This window comes from Humulus lupulus, chromosome 6, assembly GCF_963169125.1.
Source record: "Humulus lupulus chromosome 6, drHumLupu1.1, whole genome shotgun sequence".
NCBI classification, from domain to species: Eukaryota; Viridiplantae; Streptophyta; class Magnoliopsida; order Rosales; family Cannabaceae; genus Humulus; species Humulus lupulus.
In genome coordinates this window covers 2,896,011-2,921,126 of record NC_084798.1, presented here as the reverse complement: position 1 = coordinate 2,921,126, position 25,116 = coordinate 2,896,011, and the positions used below count along the sequence as shown (strand labels likewise).

General features: G+C 29.4%; 1 protein-coding gene across 19 annotated transcripts; it reads left to right on the top strand.

The window, feature by feature from the left end:
- The first annotated feature begins 16,249 nt into the window (after positions 1-16,249).
- LOC133781398 (uncharacterized) lies at positions 16,250-24,795 on the top strand. 19 transcript variants are annotated; one of them, XR_009870094.1, is made up of 7 exons: positions 16,251-17,480; positions 18,196-18,274; positions 18,390-18,435; positions 18,827-18,892; positions 19,369-19,574; positions 21,088-21,143; positions 22,190-24,795. XR_009870094.1 is itself a non-coding variant. In XM_062220368.1 (6 exons), the coding sequence occupies exons 3-6, from the start codon at positions 19,482-19,484 to the stop codon at positions 24,430-24,432; spliced, it is 306 nt and encodes a 101-aa protein (XP_062076352.1). In that variant the 5' UTR covers positions 16,251-17,480; positions 18,827-18,892; positions 19,369-19,481; the 3' UTR covers positions 24,433-24,795. The 19 variants fall into 19 exon arrangements, 1 of the variants encoding a protein (XP_062076352.1); XR_009870095.1 differs by lacking the exon at positions 18,390-18,435 and having other exon boundaries at positions 18,188-18,274; positions 22,190-22,364; positions 24,478-24,795; XR_009870086.1 differs by having other exon boundaries at positions 18,188-18,274.
- The last annotated feature ends 321 nt before the right edge of the window (positions 24,796-25,116 follow it).

Here is a 25,116-nt window from a genome sequence, read left to right as displayed (position 1 = left end):
TGATAAAAAAAAATTAAGACCAAAAGATACACGAAAAAAATTCAAACCAAAATAATATAAAACTAAGTATAAAAAAATGCAATTTATTAATCTAACTTTTGCAAGTGCTTAAAATGCATGCACTTGTTTGATTTAAATTAAAATAATAAATCCATCTTAATTTTTCTATAATATTAATAAATTTCACATAAAAATTATAAACACAAAATAATTGATTACAAGAGTGATACAAATTTTACTTAACCATTTAATCAACAATAAATGTGGAGAACAAAACACACATGATATATATATATATATATTATCCTATATAAGAGAACACTATAATTAGAGTCAATGTATTTGAAAAATCTGTCAAGAAACGTCCTACCTCGACAAACTTGAAGTTTGGCTCCAAAGTGAAATAGATGTCCTCTTGAGTCAATAAAACCTCTCTGCCACAGATAACACTAATTTTAAGAAAGGGTTTTGTTTCGAATGGATATACACGTATGCATGAATAATAATGAAGATGAAGTATAATAAAACATTTTACATATTACTAGCAGAGAACAATCCATGTATAACCCCTGTCTATGCCTGGTCACTATCTCCAAAGAAGAGTCCCATATTTATTGGTCATTCAAGAAGGTTAAGGAAACATTTTGTGTCAGAAAGCTTTTACTATCTACACAAATATAGCAGTGAATTAAACCCAATTACTAATTAATGTCATCCTGATAATTGGAATATTAGAAAATTCCTAAAAGTTTTCCCATCAAAGAATCCTAGGAATAATCACGTAAAGTTAATAACTATTACTACTATATTGATTTTGATTTATAAGAGAATGACAACCTGATTCATTATAGTACTACTCTCAGACTTAGTGATACACACATACATATATATATATATATAGATTAAACAGTCCATCTATTATTTATAGTGCCTACCTTCATTTTTTTTTCTTTCTTGATAAATACCTTTGATAAATACCTCTGCTGTTGTTTACCTGATCTATCATGAATATGAATATTTGTGTCCTATACAATTTATATAAATATACAAATATAGCTTAGTCCTATTAACATATTCATCTCTGCTAGTGATTTTTTTTGTAAAATAAAAACCCTAATATTTCTGGCAATGTATCTCTTATTTCCATAAGATTTTTAGCAAATCAATTAATCTTGTTTCGCAAATCATTTAACCTCACTGCAATATTATAGAAATAGGAACTAAAATAAATATACTTGAAAATGAAAATGAAATTTAACTTACTACGAATGCGGCGACTGTGGGTGTTTCTCGCCGTGGGTGATGCTTCCACTGGTTTCTTGGCAGCGACCGTGGGCTCGGCAGTTTCGTCTGGTTAGAGAGAGCAGACGGAGAAGAGAGAACGGATGAAGAAGGGATGCGAGAGGCGAGGAAGAAAAAGGGATGCGATGAACATTTAAACTGCTCAAGAGCATTAGCGGCGAGGCTCGCCGCTATTATTAGTCCCCGCGGCTAATATTATTATTAGCGGCGGGTAGTCCGCGGTTAATAACAGTAATTACCCGCCGCTAATATTATAAGCGACGGTATGTCCGCGGCTAATAATAGTAATTACCCGCCGCTAATATTATTAGCGGCGGGCAGTCCACGGCAAATAATAGTAATTATCCGCCGCTAATAATAATTGAAAATTTCCCAGACTTTTTTATTAAGGCTATTGGCGGTGGACTGTATGCCGCTAATAATCGTATATCCGCCGCTAATAAATATAAATATAGATATTTTATATTTTATATTTTACGATACTCAAATATTATTAGCGGCGGAATCTCCTAGTCCGCCGCTAATAATCTCTCTAATGGCGGCGGACTGAGCCCGCCGCTAATGACCTCGCCGCAACTACATAACGTATAATAATTATGAGATTTAATTCTGACTAACTTCAAATCTTCAATAAAAGATTCGAATGTTATATGAATATACGATTTCATCTTCATAAAAGAGGCAAATATATACGTTTATCTGTGTCTCAAGGTATCAAACCTAATCTTAAACATCTCAACAAGAAATGATACATGAAAAATTAAGACAGAAAATTTAAATCATCTCTTCTAAAAAAATACAAAAAAAAGACATAGATTAATTCAATAAAAGTACAATTATTGTTACTGCTACCTTTAAAATCATGGGAAACATTTTTATTTATGAATTATATATTAGGTTAAACCAATAATTATTGTTGCAGTAGTTGGTATGTTGCATCAATGTAGAAAATTAAAAAACTTTTGTTTACAGTGATAATTATTTAAAAATAATAAATAATTACACAAATTAAAATATGATATTTTTTAAATATTTTACAATGATAATTATTTTAAATAATAAAATCATACGTTTTATAACTTAAATAAAATTTAATTAAACTTAAACTGACTTATTAGAATAATATCATATTAAACATATAATATAATCTGCTTTCAATTAGCAACAATTATATTTAAAAAAAAAACTAGCAAGAAACTTAAATTTATAAAATCTACGTGTAATATTTAATATTACATTAAATATATAATATATAATCTGTTGTTGTCACTGCCAAATTTAAAAATTTGAACAAACATAAACTTAAATAAAAATAAATAAATTATTTAATTAAAGTAGAATATTTATTTAAAATTTATATGAAATTAATATAAATTTAATAAAAATAATTAATAAATTCTATAAATAAAACTAAAGAAATGTGCATTGCACATTACTTATATCTAATATATATATATATAGAAGACTTCTCAATGGTTACTACCCATAGATGGGTACTAACAATTATGATGATGTAACAACATATTGACTTGGTATAATAAGTCAGCAACAGATAAATATTTTTTTTCGGCATTAATTTCGAATTTAGTTATTTTTTTGTCATAATTAATGTTGTTTCCAACCAATGAGAGACACTAGTTATATTTAGAAATTGACATGCATTTAAAAAATGAAAAGTTTACAATATTATATTTTCATAATAAATACATTTTTTTCATCAGGTACTTCCAAAAAATTCAAAAAAATCAAAATTTATTTTAAGAAATATTAATTAACAACTATAAATATGCATCATTGATCTTAATCTAATGGTTAATATTAAAGTAACCATCCATGGGTAGTAACTATTAAAAGTGCACATATATATATATACACTACAACAAATGCAGGTAGTTGCGGCGAGGTCATTAGCGGCGGGCTCAGTCCGCCGCCATTGTAGAGGTTATTAGCGGCGGACTATGCTATTCCGCCGCTATTAATATTTAATAAAAGTAAAATATAAATATGGATATTTATATTTTATTAGCGGCGGATATACGATTATTAGCGGCGGACAGTCCGCCGCCAATACCCAAAATAAAAACCCCGGGAATTTTTCATTTATTATTAGCGGCGGGTAATTACTATTATTAGCCGCGGACTACCCGCCGCTAATAATATTAGCCGTGGGTATTTACTATTATTAGCCGCGGACGGCCGCCGCTATTATTATTAGCGGCGGGTAATTACTGTTATTAGCCGCGGACTACCCGCCGCTAATAATAATATTAGCCGCGGGGGAATAATAATAGCGGCGGGCCCCACCGCTAATTCTCTTGAGCAGTTTAAATTTTCCATGCATCCCTTCTTCTTCCCTCGCGTCTCTCATCCCTTCGTCAACCGTTCTCTCTTCTTCATCTCCAACGATTCTTCACAGTTACAGAGAAGAATACATCTGAGACAAGTAAGTTTCTTGATAAAACTTAAACCATTTTCTTCTTCGTTGAGTTCTTCAATATGATTATGAGTCTTACATCTTCTCTTAATCATTCTTAGTCTCATTGTCTCTGTTCTTGCTTTCTCTGTCAAATATGTCCAGGTTCAGGGCTCTCTGCTCGCACTGCAATCTGATTCTCTCTGGTTTAGCTGCTTTCTACAAAGGTAAGCAAGCAAACTCCATTTCCATTTTCATATTCTAATTCTCAGATTAATTTGTCTCTGTTCTTGCTTTTGCCATGGAAAATGTGTTGATATTTGCTTACTTTTTACGTTCATATTTCTTGTTCCACGTATTAGTGTTAGATTTTTTATTTGGTGCTTCTTAGATTTTTTTTAAAATTTTGCTCATATATGTTAGTGAGACAGCTATTGACAGATTTAGGAAATGTCTTATTCTCCTATCTCTTGCACTATATTTACAAAAAGAAGACAGGAAAAAAAAAGTTTTTGGATTGAGATTGTGTGTGTTGTTTAAGGTCGGGGGATTGAGATTGTGGGTGGACCGGGGGCATGGGTTTGGGGTTGTGATGTCAGGAGGTTTCGAGGTTGGGGTTGTGGCTGAGTGATGAGGTTGGTAGGGTATTAGATTATTATCTGTAAATTTTGTGTATAAGGTTTTAAATATTGTATTGTGGAAATATTAATTATATTTCATAAAAGTAAAAAAAATTAAGAATAAATATAGAAATTGATAATTATATTTCATAAAAGTATAAAAAATTAAGAATAAATAATTATATATATAATAAATTATTTGTTGATTAATTTTTAATAATTTAATGAATTAAATAATAAAAGTTTGATATAATATTATCTAAATAAATAATTTAATTTAATTTGTTTATTGAATAATATTGTTAAATATAAATTACATGAATATAGAAATTGATAATAATATTTAATAAAAGTATAAAAAAATTAAGAATAAATAATTATATAAATAATAATTTAATTTTTATTAATTTTTCATAATTTAATTTATTAAATTATAAAAGTTTGATATATTATTATTTAATTAAATAATTTAATTTAATTTGTTTATTGAATAATATTGTTTAATATAAATTACATTAATATAAAAATTGATAATTATATTTAATAAAATTATAAAAAATTATGAATAAATAATAATTTATTTTTAATTATTTTTTATTAATTTAATTAATTAAATAATATCTAATTAAATTATATAATTTAATTTGTTTATTGAATAACATTATCCAATATTAAATAGTTATAAATTACATGAATATAGAAATTGATAATTATATTTAATAAAAGTATAAAAAATTATGAATAAATAATTATATAAATAATAACTTATTTATTGATTAATTTTTAATAATTTAATGAATTAAATAATAAAAGTTTGATATAATATTATCTAAATAAATAATTTAATTTAATTTGTTTATTGAATAATATTATCTAATATTAAATAGTTATAAATTACATGTAAATAGAAATTGATAATAATATTTAATAAAAGTAGAAAAAATTAAGAATAAATAATTATTTAAATAATAATTTAATTTTTGATTAATTTTTAATAATTTAATGAATTAAATAATAAAAGTTTGATATAATATTATCTAAATAAATAATTTAATTTAATTTTTTTAATTTAATTTCTATTCATGTCAAGTTTTTATTTCATATATTTGTTGGTAGCTTTCATTTATATCAGCAATAATAAATTTCTTTATATTTTTTTTTATGTAACTTATCCATATCATATTTTATACTTTCATAAACTTAATTCCTAGAATTTAGTTACTCAATGTAATTGATTTTATTATTTTAATTTAAATCAAACAAGTGCATGCATTTTAAGCACTTGCAAAAGTTAGATTAATAAATTGACTAAAATAAATATACTTGTTTATGTCATTGTTGTAAGTGGTATAGAAACACTTGTTTTATACTAGCTACTTTTGTGCTCTCTCCTTTAATCATCTTCAATGGTGAATAATGGTGTATTTTATACTAGCTACTTAGTTTTATATTATTTTGGTTTGAATTTTTTTCGTGTATCTTTTGGTATTAATTTTTTTTTTATCAGGACAGCGACACACCTACGACCCCGACACACACACGACCTTGGCACACCCTCAACAGGTGTGGATATATTTTTTGTAATTAATATCTTTTGTATTTTTTGAATAATTTATTTTGTATTTGTTTAGTGTATAATATTTGAGTTTTGAGTCCTTTAGTTAGTATCCTTGGTATGTAAATCTTGACATCTATTGTTAAGATATATGTGTTTGTTCTTACTTTATTTTTTAATCTTGGTATGTAAAAAATTATAGGACTGTTTTGGTTAAAAATAAAATTTAAGTGATAATTTAAATTAATTTATAAAATATAATAATAGATGATTTATTATTAAGTAAAATATATTGTTTTTGTTAATATTGAATAAAGAAGATTTAAACTTGATCAATCAGATTATTAGCACCCATATTTTCTTTATCACCATTTTATTAATTATATAATATTAATTAAACTAAGTGCTAGAAAAATATACAAATTCAATTAAAATTAATTTAAATTTTAAAATATTTTTTTAATGTTTGAATCATTTTTAAATTTTAGTAATAAATTTTGAATTATTTTTTATTTTTAAAAAAATTGTAATTATTTTTTAAATTAAAATTGAAACAAACTAATTATATCACGTCTGTGTTACTCCATTGCCATTATTAACGGCCACACCAAATTTTTTGATCTACTTGTTAATTATTGTAAAAAAAAAATGTATTTAGTCAAATAAGTGAAAGCTTTTATACTACTAACTAACTTTCACCGCAACTTGATATTTTTAATAGGGAAACTAATTTTGTTTAGATTGTGAAATTTTTTGAAACAAATTTAAGATAGTTTATTTAATAAAAAAAGTGAGTATAGAAAAAAAAAACAACAATAAGTGCATATTATCATGTTATTTTATTCTTTTTTCTCCTTTTTGCTTGAACATATATTATTATTATTATTATTATTATTATTATTTGTAAAAATAGAACAAAAAAATTAATTAGTAGTTAATTTATTTTCTTAGTATCGGTATGTTTGTGATTGATGGTTGTTGACTACAACCATCAATTACATGGATATCGGCACATAAATGATAAGTTTAAAATATTATTAATAAAATTTATGTAATTATTTAAAAATATAAATTAGTCTTAAAGTCAAATAATAATTAATTTATAAAATCATTATTATTATTATTACAAATTAAAAAATTATGAATAAATAATAATTTATAAATTACATGAATATAGAAATTGATAATTATATTTATTAAAAGTTTAAAAAATTAAGAATAAATAATAATTTGTTTTTTAATTAATTTATAATAATGTAATTAATTAAATAATAAAAGTTAGATATAATATTTAATAAAATTTTAATCAATAATAAATTAGTTTAGGAAAAAAAAATTAATTTGTTTATAAATAACATTATCAAATAAAACATCATAAAATAGCATAAGATATTATAATATTGCATAAGATTTCAAAAATGATAACAAATCGCCTTTGTTATCCATTTCCATTTACATTACTAAAACTCACACTCTTATAACACTTTAGATGGCGATTGACAAGACTTGGACAACATTGAGAAATCGTGATTGTCAAGAATATTGGAATGGTCTGCAAGCTTTTTTGAGGATGGCGTCGGAACATAAAGATTCTGATGGAAGAATTAGGTGCCCGTGTGTGAGATGCAATAATAATAGATTTGAATCTTTGGATGTAGTTCGGGCACACGTATTCGATAGGGGTTTTCATCAAGCTTATGATAAGTGGATTTTTCATGGTGAGGTGGAAGAAATTGTTGCTGATGAGGTGGTTGATGAGAATGAAGACGATGAGATGATTCAAGTTGTGGAAGACTTCCTTTTACCGACAACTGAGGAAGTAGAAAGGGATCCCGGTGGGAGTCAGTATTATGACGAGTTATTTGAGGAGATTGAAGCGGAGTTGTATCCTGGCTGTGATTGGATTTCATCCCTGAACTTTTTAGCAAAGTTATTGCATCTAAAAGTTAGAGGGAAGATGCCTAACAACATATTTGATGAATTGCTAAAGTTGTTAAAGCTTGCATTTCCTAAGGAGAACAAAATCCCCGGATCGTACTACGAGGCGAAAAAGAGATTGAAAAAATTAGGGTTGGGATACGAGTCCATTCATGTGTGTCAGTATGATTGCTGCTTATTTTACAATGAGCATGCATCTAAAGAGACATGTCCAGTATGCGGAAGTAGTAGATGGATTACTTCCGAAATGACGAAAGGAAAAAAAGTGCCACACAAGGTGATGCGTTACTTTCCGTTGACCCCTCGGTTGAAAAGATTATACAGTTCAAGGATTACAGCAAAACACATGATATGGCATCACGCCGGGAAATCAAAAGATGAAGGGGTGATGCGACACCCGGTAGACGGCTCTGCGTGGAAGGACTTTGATGCCAAGCATCCTGATTTTTCAAGGGATCCCAAAAATGTTCGTCTGGGCTTAGCTGCTGATGGATTTAATCCATTTGGCAACATGAATCTTGCATACAGCATGTGGCCTGTGGTGTTGGCAAACTATAATCTGCTACCTTGGTTGTGCATGAAAGACAATTATTTCATGTTGACCCTCCTTATTCCTGGGCCAAAATCACCCGGTAAGGACATGGATGTATTTCTGAGACCATTGGTGGATGAGTTGAAGGATCTGTGGGTTAACGGAGTTGATACAAGAGATAGTATGACCAACAGGATGTTCAAGATGCGGGCAGCCCTTTTGTGGACAGTGAACGATTTTCCAGCTCGCAGTAGTTTGTCTGGATGGAGTGGTCAGGGATACAAAGCTTGTCCTACGTGTAATGAGGACACAACTTCCATCCGAGTGATCGGTAAAACTTCTTACGTTGGTCACAGAAGATTCTTGCCAAGTACTCATCGAATGAGAAGAGACAAAGAGTTCGATGGAGAAGTTGAGAGAAGACGTCCTCCGAGACGGTTTACTTGTGAGGATATACTAGAACAAGTTAATGCTCTTGCAGCACAAGTTCCAGGAAAACATGTCCAGTTTGGGGGTGTGAAACGTAAAAGAGGAGTAGATGAAGGTAATTGGAGGAAAAAAAGTATTTTTTATGAGCTTGAGTATTGGTGTACAAACAAATTAAAACACAATATAGATGTCATGCATGTTGAGAAGAATGTGTGTGATAGTCTCCTTGGCACCATCTTAGACAGTGATAAATCTAAGGACACCACTAATGCCAAACATGATTTGAAAAAGATGGGTGTGAGAGAATCATTGTGGATTTATGAAGATGAGAATGGGAAGCTGATGAAGCCGCACGCTCCTTATGTATTAACTCCGGCGCAGAGGCAACAGTTTTGTCAGTTTATAAAAGGAGTTAGATTTCCAGATGGTTTTTGTTCAAATTTGAAGAAGAAAGTGTCTGAGAATGATACAAATATTCTTGGGTTGAAGTCAGTCCCAAGCAAATACTGCTGCTTCGCCTAATGAAGATATGAGAGTTATGGCTTTGCTGGTGAAGGCAATTCGTGAGACGTTTGAGACTTCGACAACTGTGCATCCCAGTAAACTGTATAACCCAATGTTTGACAGTTTTCTGCAGAGGCATTTGCCACCACAATCCGAAGGTGCTTCGTCTTCTCAGTCTCCATCACAGCAGTATCAGCCTCCTTCACAGCAGTATCAGCCTCCTTCACATCAGCAGTATCAGACTCCTTCACAGCAGCAGTTCCAGCCTCCTTCACAGTATCCGCCGCAGCAGCTGTACCAGCCTCATCCAATGTATCCGCCACATATGTCGTCGCAACAACCTCCTCAGTATCAAAACCAATACATATTTGGACCCCATTCTCAGTCTCCTCCACAATATTTTAGTTTTACCGATTTTCCAGGAGGATCGATGCAGCCTCCGCCACAGCCACAGCCACAGCCTCGAGATCTGTTTGGGGACCTCACGCTCGGACGATCATCACAACCACCATATATTCCTTCACCGCCACCGCCACGGCCGCCACAGCCACCGCCATCGTCACAGCCATCGTCCTCACAGCCAGACCAAAATGTTGAAGATGAGGACAATTTTAATATTAATCTTAATGATTTTCTTTAGTTACTAGTTTATATATTTGGACTGAATTAATACTTTATTTATTTTTAATGACTATAGTGATATTTAATAGGTTGATAAATATTAAAACTATTTATATTAATTTTAATGTTAGTTATGTTTAAATTAATTAAATGTTTATTTTTATTAAATTATATTATAAATTATTTTTAAAAATAATTAAATTTAATAAATATTAATTTATTTAAAATTTAATTTAAAAAAAATTATAAATACAATAATAGCGGCGGACCCCGCGGCTAATACTAATGCATCGGACATAGTTATTAGCGGCGGGATCCGCCGCTAATGTCCGCCGCTAATAATCATTATTAGCGACACCATTTTAGGCGCGGGGTATTAGCGGCGGAGGCCCGCCGCTACAGTATATTAGCGGCGGATGTGGCATTTATTAGCGGCGGAGTCCCCCGCCGCTAATAATAGAATTTGTTGTAGTGATATTAAAGTAACCATCCATGGGTAGTAACCATTAAGAGTGCACCCATATATATATATATATATACTAGCCGACAAACGTTCTTATTATATTTAATTTTGATATATAAGTAATTTATTAATGATACTAGTTGATAAGCATGGTCATTATATATATGATACTAGCGGTTCAAAATATATATATATATATATATATAAATATATACTACTTGATAAACGTGCTTATTATATTTAATTTTGATATAGAAGTAATTTATTAATGATACTAGTTGATAAACATGCTCATTATATCTATTTTTATATATATGTAATGTTTTATAAAAGAGGCAAATATGTACGTTTATCTGTGTCTCAAGGTATCAAACCTAATCTTAAACATCTCAACGAGAAATGATACATGAAAAATTAAGACAGAAAATTTAAATCATCTCTTCTAAAAAAAGACAAAAAAAAAAAGACATAGATTAATTCAATAAAAGTACAATTATTGTTACTGCTACCTACTTTTTAAAATCATGGGAAACATTTTTATTTATGAATTATATATTGGGTTAAACCAATATTGATTGTTGCATCAATGTGGAAAATTAAAAAAATTAAAAAACTTTTGTTTACACATTATCCTAAGAAACCTTAAAAAAGTTATACATTATTGAATATATTAATTGATCGTGTCATATTCAACCTTATTAAAGCCTTTTGTTTACATTATAACAAATCTTAATAAAATTATAGATTATTAAATCTATTAGTTGGTATGTTGCAACCTATGCATATTGCACCCTGAGTGAGTCGACAGGTTGTAAAAACTTCTTGCTTGATAGTTTTTGCAGGCTACGACCAATTAAAGATAATCACGTGATGTTGTAGTAGTTGGTGTGTTTCATCAATGTGGAAAAAAATCTTTTGTTTACATTATCTTAAAAAATTATAGACATTATTAAGCATGTTAATTGACTAGCTTTTTTATTTATATTAAATATGGTAGTTGGTAATATCTATGTGGAAATATAATAGGTTTATATCTTTTTGGACCCTGTATTTTTCTTCATTATATGTTTGGACTCTGTGTTTTGACAAATTACTTTTTGGGCTTTATGTTTTGTAAAATTGTTAAAATAGAACCATAAACTCAATTTTGATAAAGAAAAAATTGAATATAACAACACAATTTTTAAGCAGAATGATTTTATTTTTGTGATTTTAGTTGAGAAAACATTGACCAAAATCGGGTTTAGGATTCTATTTTAACCATTTTATAAAACATAGGGTTCAAAAAATAATTTGTCAAAACACAAGGTCCAAACAGGTAATGGAAAAAAATACAGGGTCCAAAAAAATATAAACTCAAATATAATTGAAAACTTTTAATAAAATTATACATTATTTCTTTAGGTCATCCTCAAAGGAACAATTGTTTTCTCCTATATAAATACAAAATGAAAGAAAATTAAGGTTCACCAAATGAAGAAAATGAAGAAGTTTGGCATAATATTGGTGGTGGCGATGATGATGATGATGGTTGTAGGGTGCTTTGGTCAGTGTAAGAGACCTGGCGAATACTGTCACTGGGCACAAGGGAAGATTTGTTGTGAAGGACTGGAATGTGAAGCTGAAGCTTTGATCAGTGAGAATCGAAAATGTGTGGCTGTTAAAGAGTGTTTTCCACTTGGTTATGGCTGCGCATTGTTATCAACTCCCTGTTGTTACCCGAATCATTGCAACGCTACCTCGTGGGGATATTGTGTTCCAAATAATGAACTACTGCCCTCTGATAATGTTGCAGAAAGTGTCTCAACTTCAACTTATTAGAATAATAGTACGTATATATGTATGAAAATAAGAAACTATATTATATTTATATAATAAATAATAATCCTGGCTGTTTCTTATTTTCTATATATGCTAGCTACTTAAAAAACATGTATGTTTGGAAGCTCTGTATGTGTTTGTGCATGCATGCATGCATGTACGTACGTACGTACGTGTTGTTTGTGTTAATAATAAGGAAAATGTAGCCATGAGATGAGATATCACTATAGTCATCCCTTGGGTATGTTTTGTTTTAGTTTCTGAGTTCTTGGAGCTTGGTTGTATTTCATTGCCTTTTATTTAATGAAGGGTGTGTCTATATACTCTCTTCACGACCTCTCTACTCCTAGATTATTCTATCTCGAATTAAAAATTATATTGAGTATAATTTTGATGAAAATTAGGATTTCTATTTGGCATGCTTTACTCTCTTATTATTCTATCTCGAACCTGAGATCAATCATTTTCTATTTAGGGATCGTTTGGTACGAGGAGTTCACAGTTTTTATATTACTGGGAAAGTTGAAGAGGATAACTTGATAGTTTGGAAACTTACATCATTGTGTTTGGATGTACACTGTAATCTTATCTGTGATTCCTGGGAATATCAATTTTTGTGTTTGGTTGTGCATAGAAATTTGTTAAGTTTTCATATTTTCATAAAATTTATATAATAATATATTTTATCAAAATAATTTATAAACAATTTTCCTTATGAAATATTTTTTTTAACAAAATTAAAAAAATACATCTATTGAATACTAGAATTAAGTATAATTTTTAAAATTACAAAAATACCATTATTTTATTTTTAATAATATTTCATTTGTTATTTTAAACTAAACTAATGATATAAAGGCTTTACAAATCAATTTCTTTAAATAAACAAATATTATTTATCATTTTATAGTTTGATATATGTATATTTGTTTTTATATAATAAGCTTCAAAATTAAAATAAGTTATTAACTAAAAAATTATTGGTTTAAGATTTTTTTAAAAAAATAATAATAATAATTTTGAAGTGTTTCACATTCCTGGGTATCTGAAAACCACTTGTAAGATGGATTTCACTTGAATCTAGAATCAGGAAAAGTTAAAACTCCTGGAGTACAGATTCCCAGGTTAGAAAAACTCAAATCCAGTACTAAACATGGGAAAGTGTTCAAATTCTCATTCCCGCATCCAGATTCCTATATACCAAACGACTAGGATTCTTGGTTTCCTGTCGACGAGTGCTTGTGCATCGGTAGAGCTCTTGCAGCAGGTGATGTCCATGGTTAGCAAGTTTGTGTGTTATTAGTTACGACCTCTTCTCATCTCCAACAAGTCTATATCAAGATAGATTTTAATTCCAATAATCTTTGATTAGTTAAATTAATACACATAATCATCACAGAGAGAATTTATTAAAATTAATATTAAGCAATAGTAGATCACTAGATGTGAAATTAAACAATATATGGTAGGAAATGGCTCTTTCAAAATTAGTATTTACTTAATAATTAATGGCACTTTCATGTCACTCCAACTAGCTACAACATAGAATATTTTCAAAAAAAAAAAAATCTACAATATATAGAATGATTGGAAGATATGAAATGTCTCTCTAATTATGTATGAAAAATATCTCACATCGTTTAGAAACAAAGCAATTCTCCTTTCTCCCTTCTATAAATTGAAGCCTTGTGTGCTCGTCAGGCAATGAACAAAGTCATCACAATGTTTGAGGGTGAAGTTAACTGTCTTGAAATGTCTTCAAAGTCCTACTTGTATCCAAAAGAATCTTATTCTAATGCAGAGGCTACTACTAAGGAGACATCGACTTCAAGTTTATCATCATTTCCTCGACTGTAACTCTGGTCTCATCTTCATCTTCTCCAAGTCTACTCTGGCATTAACTGTGTCTTTAGTCTTATTCTCCAGCCCAACTATTGTGCCTACTAAACTGTCGCACACATTTTTTTCAACATGCGTAACATCTAGATTGTGTCGCAACATTATGTTATGGGAGCTCAAAAAATATACTTTTTTTTTCCGCCAACCTACTTGCTCTTTTGTACGCTTTCGTTTTTGGCCGCCATAACTCACATGCTTACCAGGAAGAGAATCAGGTATAAAACCCATTTGTGTGAACATTTATTGCATGGTTAATGGCTTTAGTGGTAGTCTTTTTTCAATGACACCATATGTCTTCTTGTTCTTTCTAATGGCATGTTTGATTGGTAAAAAATGTCTATGACCATAAAAAGCAATCTTCTTTTGTAAACGAATAGATGGTGTTGCCATATTGCAAGTAGAGCAAGCATGATAACCTTGGCCAGTCCATCCAGAAAGGCTACTCCTTGTATCCAATGACGATATAATTTATCATTATTTCTTGGAAACTCTCTTTAAAATTCAATGATATAATTTAGTTGGTAATAAGTTCAAGTAATATGTATTTGCCAGACATTAATTGTGTCATAGAATAATTAGTCTTGGAATAAAAATATTGATTCTGTTGTAAAGCTTCTGTAATTTTGCTAAAATCCGAGAACTAGAACTGAAGTTTTTAATCATATATCTCAAGTTTTTAATACTAAACTTGTTCTCTTGAGGAAAATAAGTTAATTTCAATTCCCTTTTCTCAAAGAAAATATTTTACTAAGTTAATTAATTAAGATGGAAATGATTGGAGAGATACATGAATGCAAGCACATATTTCTTGGGTATATTAGCTGGAGTTGTAGACTATTAGAAAAAAGTTCTCTTCTCTAGAATCGAATGTGCTAATGAATCAACCTCGTTGCTAGAAGGTTTCCAGAAATTTTCAGTTTCTTCTAATGGTTAAGAGATTATACCAACCATGCTTACTTGCACTACAACAATCATGCCAATATATTACATTAAAATATGAGTTTATACTTTTTTGGACCCTGCGTTTTTTTTTTCCATTACCTGTTTGGACCTTTTAACAAATTACTTTTTGAATCCTATATTTTGTAAAATGGTTAAAATAAAACCCTAAACTCGATTTTGGTCAATGCTTTCTCAATTAAAATCACAAATAATTTACCAAACTAACAATTTAGAATAAAAATAAAATCATTCTGCTTAAAAACTGTGTTGTTATATTCAATTTTTTCTTCATCAAAATTGAGTTTATGATTCTATTTTAACTATTTTACAAAACATAAGGTCCAAAAAATAATTTGTCAAAACACAAGGTCCAAACAAGTAATATGGAAAAATACAGAGTCTAAACAAATATAAACCTTTAAAATATCACATATTTTAAAAGGGTTGGTAATTATTTGGTACCTGTATTTTTGCAAAGTATCATTTTGGTACCCTATGTTTTCAATAATGCTCATATGATATCCTGTATTTTAAAATCGTACATATTTGGTACCCTAAACTCAAATTTAATTAATAAAATTTTATCAATTTAATCAAACAACTGTCAATTATGTAAGTTCCAAATTTAAATTTAATTACTTAATTACATTTAATTAATGACAATTTGATCATATTGCCAAAATTTTATTTATCAAATCTGAGTCTAGGGTATCAAATATGTATAATTTTAAAATACAGGGTACCTTATGAGCATTATTAAAAATAGAGAGTACCAAAATGATACTTTGCAAAAACATAGGGTACCAAACGAGTAAATTCTCATTTTAAAAAGTGCTATTGTGGCATGCTAATAGAAAAAGACATGGACATTTTACTAAAATGAACATTGGGCGCCAAATGAAAGACAAAAGCAAAAGAAAAATGGATATTTGCGGCGAAAATACCTAAGTTTTATATAGATTGTGACACTTAAATACCTAAGTCTTTTTTTTTACATTTCTTGGCACCCGTAGGTAGCTGGCCGTTAAGTGCCAGGTAAACGTCTATGTAGCGGCTTCTGATTGGTCCAAGTGGATATTTTTTATTTTTTATTTTAAAAAAATTCATTTAAATATTTAAAAATTCATCTTTATATAATTAAAATTTTAAAAATTAATTTAATAATTAAATACTATTAAAACTTCATTTAAGACTTAAACTATATAAAAATTACAGTGATTAAAAAATAGACAAACTCAAAATAAAAAACAAAATCCCTAAAAGCTCTCCCTTTCTTCTGTTCCTTCTTCCCCGTTCTTCTTCTTCTTCTTCTTTTTCTTCTCAGGCAACGGTTGGGACGTCAAAGCTGCCGCTGACTTCAATGGCACCCAGCCACCGACGAAGCTTGCGACGAGACCTGAATCGATGCTCGGGATGGGATCTTGGTTCATAGGTCTTGGGACGACAGATCTACAACGGAGCTAGGGACGACGATGTACTTGGCGGTTACCTCAAAGGTGTTGTCGAAGATGTTGTTCTGGGTGAATCTATCGCCGTTGCTGAGGGTGGCTGGGATGTTGTCCATACCCATGGGTGGGTGGGGTTGGGGTTGTGGTTGTGGTTGGGGCTGAGGTTCGGGATGCGCCGCGTCGGACATGACGGTGTCCGTTGGGTGAGGTTGAGCTCGGTCCATTTCAGTTGAGAGTGTCCACACTCTATTCCTCTCTCTGGAATTGTGTTTGGATATATATCCTGTTAGTTGTAGTTTTATTTTGATAGGTGACAGCAAAGATTGATGATGGTGGTCTTTGCATAAATTAAATTAGTTTGAAATCATCAAATATAATTTTGAGAAAAAATAAAATAGTAATCATCAATTCTCATATGTTGGTTAACGTGATTTTCAAAAATCAGATTTGTTTTTGAAGATGTTTTAATTTTTAGATAGTTGTTAATCAGTTTTTTGTTTTATTTTTAATTAGATTTTTATTTAATTTTTAAACTTAGGTATTAAGTATTTAAGTGCCACAATCTATAAAACTAAATTATTTTCGCCGCATATTGCGAAATAAAAAATTATTATCGCTGATCTCTAAGGTTGAATCCCTAATAACAATTCACTCAGTCACTTAGTTCTCTCTCCTTCATGCCCTCTCTCTCTCTCTCTCTCTCTCTCACACAATCTCTCGGGTTTCTCTCATTCATACCGCTACTCTGTATTCCTTCCCATTGAGCCGCTGAAGCACACCATGGCGACACCGATGCTGAAATACACCACGACCTCTCTATCACACAGTCCCTCGTCGTGGTGTGGTAGCCGCTGAGCCACCGAAGAACCAGGCGTGCTAGCCGCTGAACTATTGAAGAGCCAGGCAACGTATTGAGCTGCTAAAGAACTAGGCAGTCACTGAAGAACCAGGCGACGCTCTACACCAATCTGCCAACCTTCATTTGTCTCCGAGGTAATGTTTATTTTTTCAGATTTCAATTTAATATCAAGAAAATACTTTGAATATAATCAGTATATATATAAATATATATTTGTTTGTGTTGGAGCCAAACTTGCTGGTTCGTGTTGAATATTGAAGAATCTGTTTGAAGTGATGTTCTTATTTTTGTTTCTGTGCATACTAACTGTTTGTTTAATTGTTTTTCCTTATTTTGAGTGCATAAGGTTTTTATTATTGGTTCTATATATCTATAGCTAGCTCTTAATAATGATCTCATGCTACTTAGTTAATAAAAGTAACTGATTTAATTAATTAATAAAGCAAACCTAATATGCCATTGATGAAGGGAGATATTTGTATGACTTGAAGATTATATAGTAAGGTTAAAATCTGTAGAAAAGTACATATATACCACAGAAAGCATTGTAGTAAAACCTAATAAAAAAGAAGAACCTTAGAAACGTACAATAAAAGAATAGAAAAACCAATATCAATACATAAGCGTGGAGCATATATATATTATCAAACTATAGCCCCATGGAACTAGACCCATTATTGAGTCTGTGACCACAAAATTGCAATCGTAGATTTCATCAAAATATATAATATATATTTATATATATTGCACTTGTTACCATGTTTTCTATAAACTTTTTTCTTAATAGGAAAAGATTCTTATCAATGCTAGGGTCACCAATTATGTGTGGTTTATCTTTCAGAATTACAGGGATTTGACTGGCACTTCTTGGTCGCTCATAAACTTCATCAGCTTTTACTTAATTACTTTCTTGTTGCTACTGAATTTGGTAACTATTTTATGCTGTTTCAATATTTATCTTTGTTTACCAATATGTTTTTTTTATGTGTTTCAGACAACAGAAGGCAGTGAATCTAACTATTTAATCAACATTGTTAAATCAGATTAAGGTTGAACCATATTTAGAGGGGGGTTGTATATATCTTGTGGGTGAGTTTCTCTAATGTTCTTTGCTCTAAGAGGGTTATTTAGTACTTATTCTTGAAAAATTGTGATTTGTCAAACGTTGGGAAAACAATTGCAGGAAAGATTTTGTCATAAGTTTTAGGCTATTCTTTTTCTCATTGGTTTGTATTTTGACTTTCTCAATAGGCTTATCATTGCCCAATCATCACACTCCAATTAGATCATTAGATTTTTAGATTTTATGTTCTACAATGGAATTTTGGTCTTAATTGTTTGTGTTATATATATATATATAAATATCTCTATTCATAAGGCTTATTCTGTTTACCTTGTCCTAAGATTTATGATGTTTGTTTTCTCTGTTCATTTTGATACCATAATGCTTAAATTCGTTTATGCATGTTTTGTGATATAGAGGGGGATGACAACGGAACAGATGAGATAAAACTATAATGGTGACATAACACACAACAATAATTCAGTATGTCATTTCCAAATTCATGTTCTGTTTTAGTGCCTATTACCGGTATTGCTTTTAATCTCTATGTTTTGTATTTGTTTATTTGCTTATGTGTCTAACTGAAGCAGTATATTGGTATGAGAGATTGTCTACTCCTATTATATTGGTTTGAGGGATTTTGTACTCTTGTCATATTGGTTTCAGAGATTTTGGGGTATTTTATATCTGTTCTCAGTTGTAATTTCTCAGATTTGGTATAAATTAAAAAAATAAAAAGTTTTATTAAAAAAAATGATTTGATTTGGGTTCAGGGTGTGGCTCTATCTTCCTAAAGAAAACCCATAGATTGTCCTTATTTTGTCATTAATATCAAGTTTTTTTTTTCTATTCTAGCGTAAGAGTATTTTATTTTTATATTTTTGCTCTGCTATGACCAGGGGATGCAGTGCTTAGTTTATCATTAATGGTGTTATGTGTTCTTGTTCTGTTTGATTCAGAGATGGAATAATTATAAATCGATGGGTCCCATTTACAGTTGCATGAAGCAACAATTATAAAAAACAAGAGTATCAATGAAAAACATGATAAACAATTGTGGCATTCAAGATGGATGTTATCCATGCAAGAAGGCCAGAAGGCCAGTTCTTTTGTCAAGGGATATGGATTTTGCATGACCTTCAGGGATCCAAATGGAGCCGTTCAAGTAAGTTCCTAGACTATATGTTTCATCTACTCCAAAAATTGAGATACTGGTGAGTTTTATTATTATTATTATTTATGTACATATTTGTAAGATTTGTTTTGGTTACACAGTTTGATTGATTTGAATTGTTAATGAAATTTATTTATTCTGTAATAAAAATGTTACTCTTTATATAATATGTTTTAACAAGATTTTGTTGATGGTGAAGGACTTTGCTTGACAAACTGAAATTTTATGGATTTTTTATTTGTTCTTTAGTCAAATTTTCAACAGCTAGGATGTTTGTTAGAAATAGTTGTGTAATTAGTTTTGGTTGTTAGTTCTGTTAAGAAGTTGTTAGCTGATTAGTTACTAATTAGAAGTTAATTCTTTTTTAACAGTAGCATATATAAAAGCTACTCTGTACAGTTTTGCAAGCAATGCTTTCATTCAATACAGAATTTTTTTTTTCAATGGAAAAAATACACTCCATTAATATTTTGGCATTTGGTACTTTGATCATTTTTGTTCTACTAGTTTCAGCAGTGCCTTTGTTTTTGTGTCTGAATATGTGGTTTATAATGATGATAATCTACTTTAAGCTACAGGAGTTATGGTACTTGATAATGTAATAATCACTTCAGGTTGATGTGATTTGGGTTAAACATACTTAAATTTTTGGGAAAACTTAGTGCTCTCAAACCCCAGTTAAAGGAAAAGCGTCAAGATATATCTATTCTCAGTGGACTTTTGCTCATGCATTGATTGTTTATGCTCGTTATGAGAATTTAACCATGCAATTCCTCATTAATTTAGTAGCATAGACTTGTTTAGGGTGGTTCATTCAGAATGTCGAGACCATCTTTCCAGTTCTTGAGTTTCTAAAATTATTTATGTGAATATTCATATCATTTCTTTCAAGTTCGAATTTGTCTTGCCATAATATTCCTATGTCTAAGCATATAGCATATCTATACATATTACAAGGAATACTTAATAATAATTACAATCACAGTCACGACATTTTAATTATTTCTTGATTTTATTTGCTATGTATTTTCTTTTCTTATTATTTGCAGGTTTAGTAAGTTGTAGTTGCCTTCCTTGCTAGTTATGTGATTGGCTTTGTATTCACTTGTTATATTATTTATCTATATATTTATTTTAGTTATGATCTTGCTGCCATACCCAAGCTTTTTTGCATTTTCATTTTGTTAATGGATTTGCTCTGCAACCTTGCCCATAATTTTGGGTTTGTTGTGTTGGCTATGTTTTTTTATTAATGAAGTGCTAATGCTTTCTTCTTGGAGGTTGATCGGTTCATACCAAAAAAAAACATATCTGGACTACAAAGTATAATTGAACATCAAACTTTGAGCCATTTCAGTTTTTCTTTTTTAGACTAATTTTATTTGAGATAGTTTTTTGGTTGCAAGAGTTGTATTTCTTTTTTTTTTTTTAATTAGGACTCATAATTAAAGGCCATTGATGTTGATAGTTTATTAATTGATATGTAATTTTGCTTTCATTTTAGTGGCTTCATTGGCTGTTAAATTGGAAGAAAACTTTATTTGCAACAGTTTGCAAGAGGTATGTTCTCTTACTTTATTTTTGTTATAATATTATGCAAATGTTAGATGAGTTTGAATATCTTAGATATTCATCCATAGTGAAGTAGGTCCTGAAATTATTATTGTGTGTTGCGGTGATAACGGAAGGTTGAGAACTTGTGTGTCTTAGTGAAGTAGGATTTGAGAAATTTGTGTGCTGCGGCAAGATAAGGAAGAAAACTTGTGTTGTTTGAATATTTTGAATTGATAATGGTAGATGGTTGGTTAATAATATAAGAGGAATGTTTTCTGATTTTATGTAGAATTATTTATTATTATTTTTTAATTAACTTGTGTTTAGTTGATTGGTTTGGTTATTGGTAAATTAATTAGATTGTTAAAAGTATACACTTGTATGTTTATTTATTTTGATTTTTGTTTTAATTTTTCATAGACACATAAGAAAAATTATGAATGTAATTCTACTGTCATTTTAGTTTAGTGGCTGAATTAAATTTCAAATTGAAAAGAAACTTTATTTGAAATTGTTTGGAGTTTGAGTAATTAATTTTCATTTATATTGATGGACTAATTTGATGATTCTTACTGTATACTAGTCATTTTAACTTTACATGAAAACTATCATGTAACTAAGATTTTGAAATTCTTACTTTTATTTTTTCATTTGTCAAATTGATTGCCTTGTTGTAAATTCCGTAATCATGTAAATCAACTTTCATATTTATCATCTTCTTCTTAGATCTCTTTCAAAATTGGAAGGGTATTCTGTAACTCTTGTTTTTTGTTTTTTTTTTTAACTTTTTTTTTCCATGTACTTAATCTTTAGTGAATGGATACACCTATATATATTTCTATATGAAGATTTTGGAGCAATGAATGATTAGTGATCATTGTTCAATAAAATGGTATCTATATAATATTTTGGAGTAGTAAAATATCGTATTTGTTTGTGTATTATTTTCTTTTCTATTTGAACTTTTTATTCATTGTTAATTAGTGCAGAATTTATTCATTGTTATTTTTATATTGACTGTGTTCTTGTTGCCATTTACGGACCAAAAGCAGGAACTAAGTTTGAATTTCACCATATATGTTTAAGTTGGCACTCCTAATTTGAACAAGGATATTGATCTTTTTTGTTGAGCTTTAGACCAAGTCATTTATATACTTATGTGATGAAGTGTGTGTATCGAAGGAAAAGGAAGAACAAAGAAGTAGTGTTTGTGGTTGTTCTATTAAGGTAATACTTGTGTGTTTATAACTGTTCTATTAAAGTTATATTATGTTATTGCTAAAACAAACAAAAAAAAGTAGTGTTTGTGTTTGCTTTTTTTGTATGTGGACCAACTGCTATTATGTTTTCCTGATGACTTGATAGAAAATAATTATTCCTTACGAACTATTTTTTGAACAGACAAACTATTTATCATGGACCTTTGATTCTTTGAATCTGAATTATTATGGTTCGTACAATAAAAATTGGACAAAATTGATCTCTTGTAGTGATATTTTCATGTTAATATGAGTTGTTCATTTGAAGCTTAAATTATAATGCATGCTAGTTGTTTTCCTTGGTTTATGATACTAGACAGTTGTAAATGGTAGGGAAGATTTTGGACTATGGATATGTTTTCCCATGTTTGGGGTTTGACACTCTTGGTTGTTTTTCAAAGCATATATTTTCGTATGCTTTGGAGGTATTAATTCATCATGTTTAGTTACTTCCTCGGTCCAAGTTACATAAAACTAAATATGTGAAGCAAATACTTTTTTTAGACTATTTCTAGATTTATTAGGATTCTATATCTATGCTTGTTTCACTATTTTTTTTTTATTGTGATTAATTTAAATGTGGCAGATTCTTCTGACTAACAAATAGTAGTTGCAGAGTTAAATTGTTTGGCAACTAGTACTACCTAACATGAGATAGTTTTGATTTTTTTGTTTGTTTTATATTTATGTTCTCTCTCTCTCTCTTCTTTTTTATTTTGAAACATCTCATTTTGAGAAAAAATTGTGTTAATGATCTCTTTTTTTTATGGATCTGTTTAGAATGGCTTAAGCTCGATTATATTTAGCAATGACACTATTTTGTATATCTTCTTTTTTATTTTGAAACATCTCATTTTGAGAAAAAATTGTGTTAATGATCTCTTTTTTTTATGGATCTGTTTAGAATGGCTTAAGCTCGATTATATTTAGCAATGACACTATTTTGTATATCTTCTGCCATATTGAAGTGACATTCTAAACATTTCTAAAATCTGATTTTTTTTCTATGGATTTTCCCAACCCGCATTTTTCTTTTTGAAAGGTTCCAAGCTACATTATTGTGCTAGTTCCTCAACTATTTAGGTTACATAATGGTTAATTTGAGTATCATGGAGAATAAATTTTAGTTGCACTTTGCTCATGAATGAGAGGGGAAAGAAAAAATATATTTAATTTTAATGGCTTTAAAAATTTCATACATTTGTATTCTTCGTAGTATACCATTATTTTGTAGTTATTTGTGGACAATACCATATTAGAAATGCCTAGTTTTTTATTCTTATTGTAGAATGCTTCTTCTCTTTTCTGTAACATGTGTTCATGAGCTGATATGCATGCACTCATCCACAATCATCCATGATTATATGCTAGCACAAACTCAAAAGTGTATCTAGATCATTTTTATTGTTCGGTTCACTTAGAAATTTCTAGTTTCACGAATTTTATGTTATTTGCCAATTCAATATAGGGCTGATCAAAATAAGGGACCACTAATGTTACATGAATAAATAGGATGTTTTTTTAATGCACAAGAACATTTGTATCTAAATAAGACAATTTTATTTAACAACAAAGATTTGAATGCATAACGCATGTTTTGAGACATAGAATTGTAGATGAAGGTGATACTATATTTGGTTTGAAGTATATATAGTATAAATGATTTGAATGCAAGATTCATCTTCTATTATTTAATTTTTAATTGTTCTGTGTAGGAGTCGAGTGACCTGATTTTTTTTTTTTACTTTGATTCTTGCATTGAGCAATATTGTTATCATCATTCTTTTAAGAGGGTTTCTCTTTAAATTTAGTGACTAGAATAGTTGAAATTTGACATAAATTTAATTTATGGTGATTGGTATTTACTAGTTATATGCTCCCAATATTATCTAAAGTCATAACCAGTTTCAATGTCTTTGATTAGGTATAAGACTTTTGGTTTGTGTATGTGTAACTATAAGAGGAACAAGAAAAGAGAACGGGACTGCATTTTTAATGCCATTGATGGGGGATTTTTCTATAGATTTGGAGCTTGACTAGGATTTGATTTGTGAATTTGTCTTGGAAATATTGGATCACAGAATCTGGATTTACAAGGGGAATAAGGATACAGAATAAAATGAGGAATCACAAATGACTCAATGTTCACGGAAGACATCTATGATTGTGATTGGTTTTGATCAAGGAATATACTAATAATATGGAGCAATATTCATGGTTTACTTTTTGTGTATCTTGCTATGTTTTTGTTTTCATTTTTGAAGTAAAAGATGTTCATGATTATGGAACTTTATTATGTATGCTTTCAAACATAAGTTAGAACTAAGGTTTGAATTAGTTCTTGTTTAATGTAATACTTATGGTTTATCAATCTATTTAATATTACATTTTGTGATTAATTTTGATATTTTTTTTATCCAAATACAATAATAAAAACCTTTTAATTTAAAAAAAAAGCTTATAATTATCCTTACACAACACAATTAAAAATCTATTATCTAGACTAAAATAATAAAACTTTATTACTAGACCTCTAATATGGTATTTATGGATGTTTTGGATACATATTATAAGTGTAACAAAACGTTATGATTTATATAGTATAACAAACTAAAAACGCTATCAAAATAATCAATTAAAATAGTTGAAAAGTGTTATGCAAAAAGTTTAAGATTGAGCTTCAAATTTATAAGCAATTATTCTAACTAAGCGTTATTATT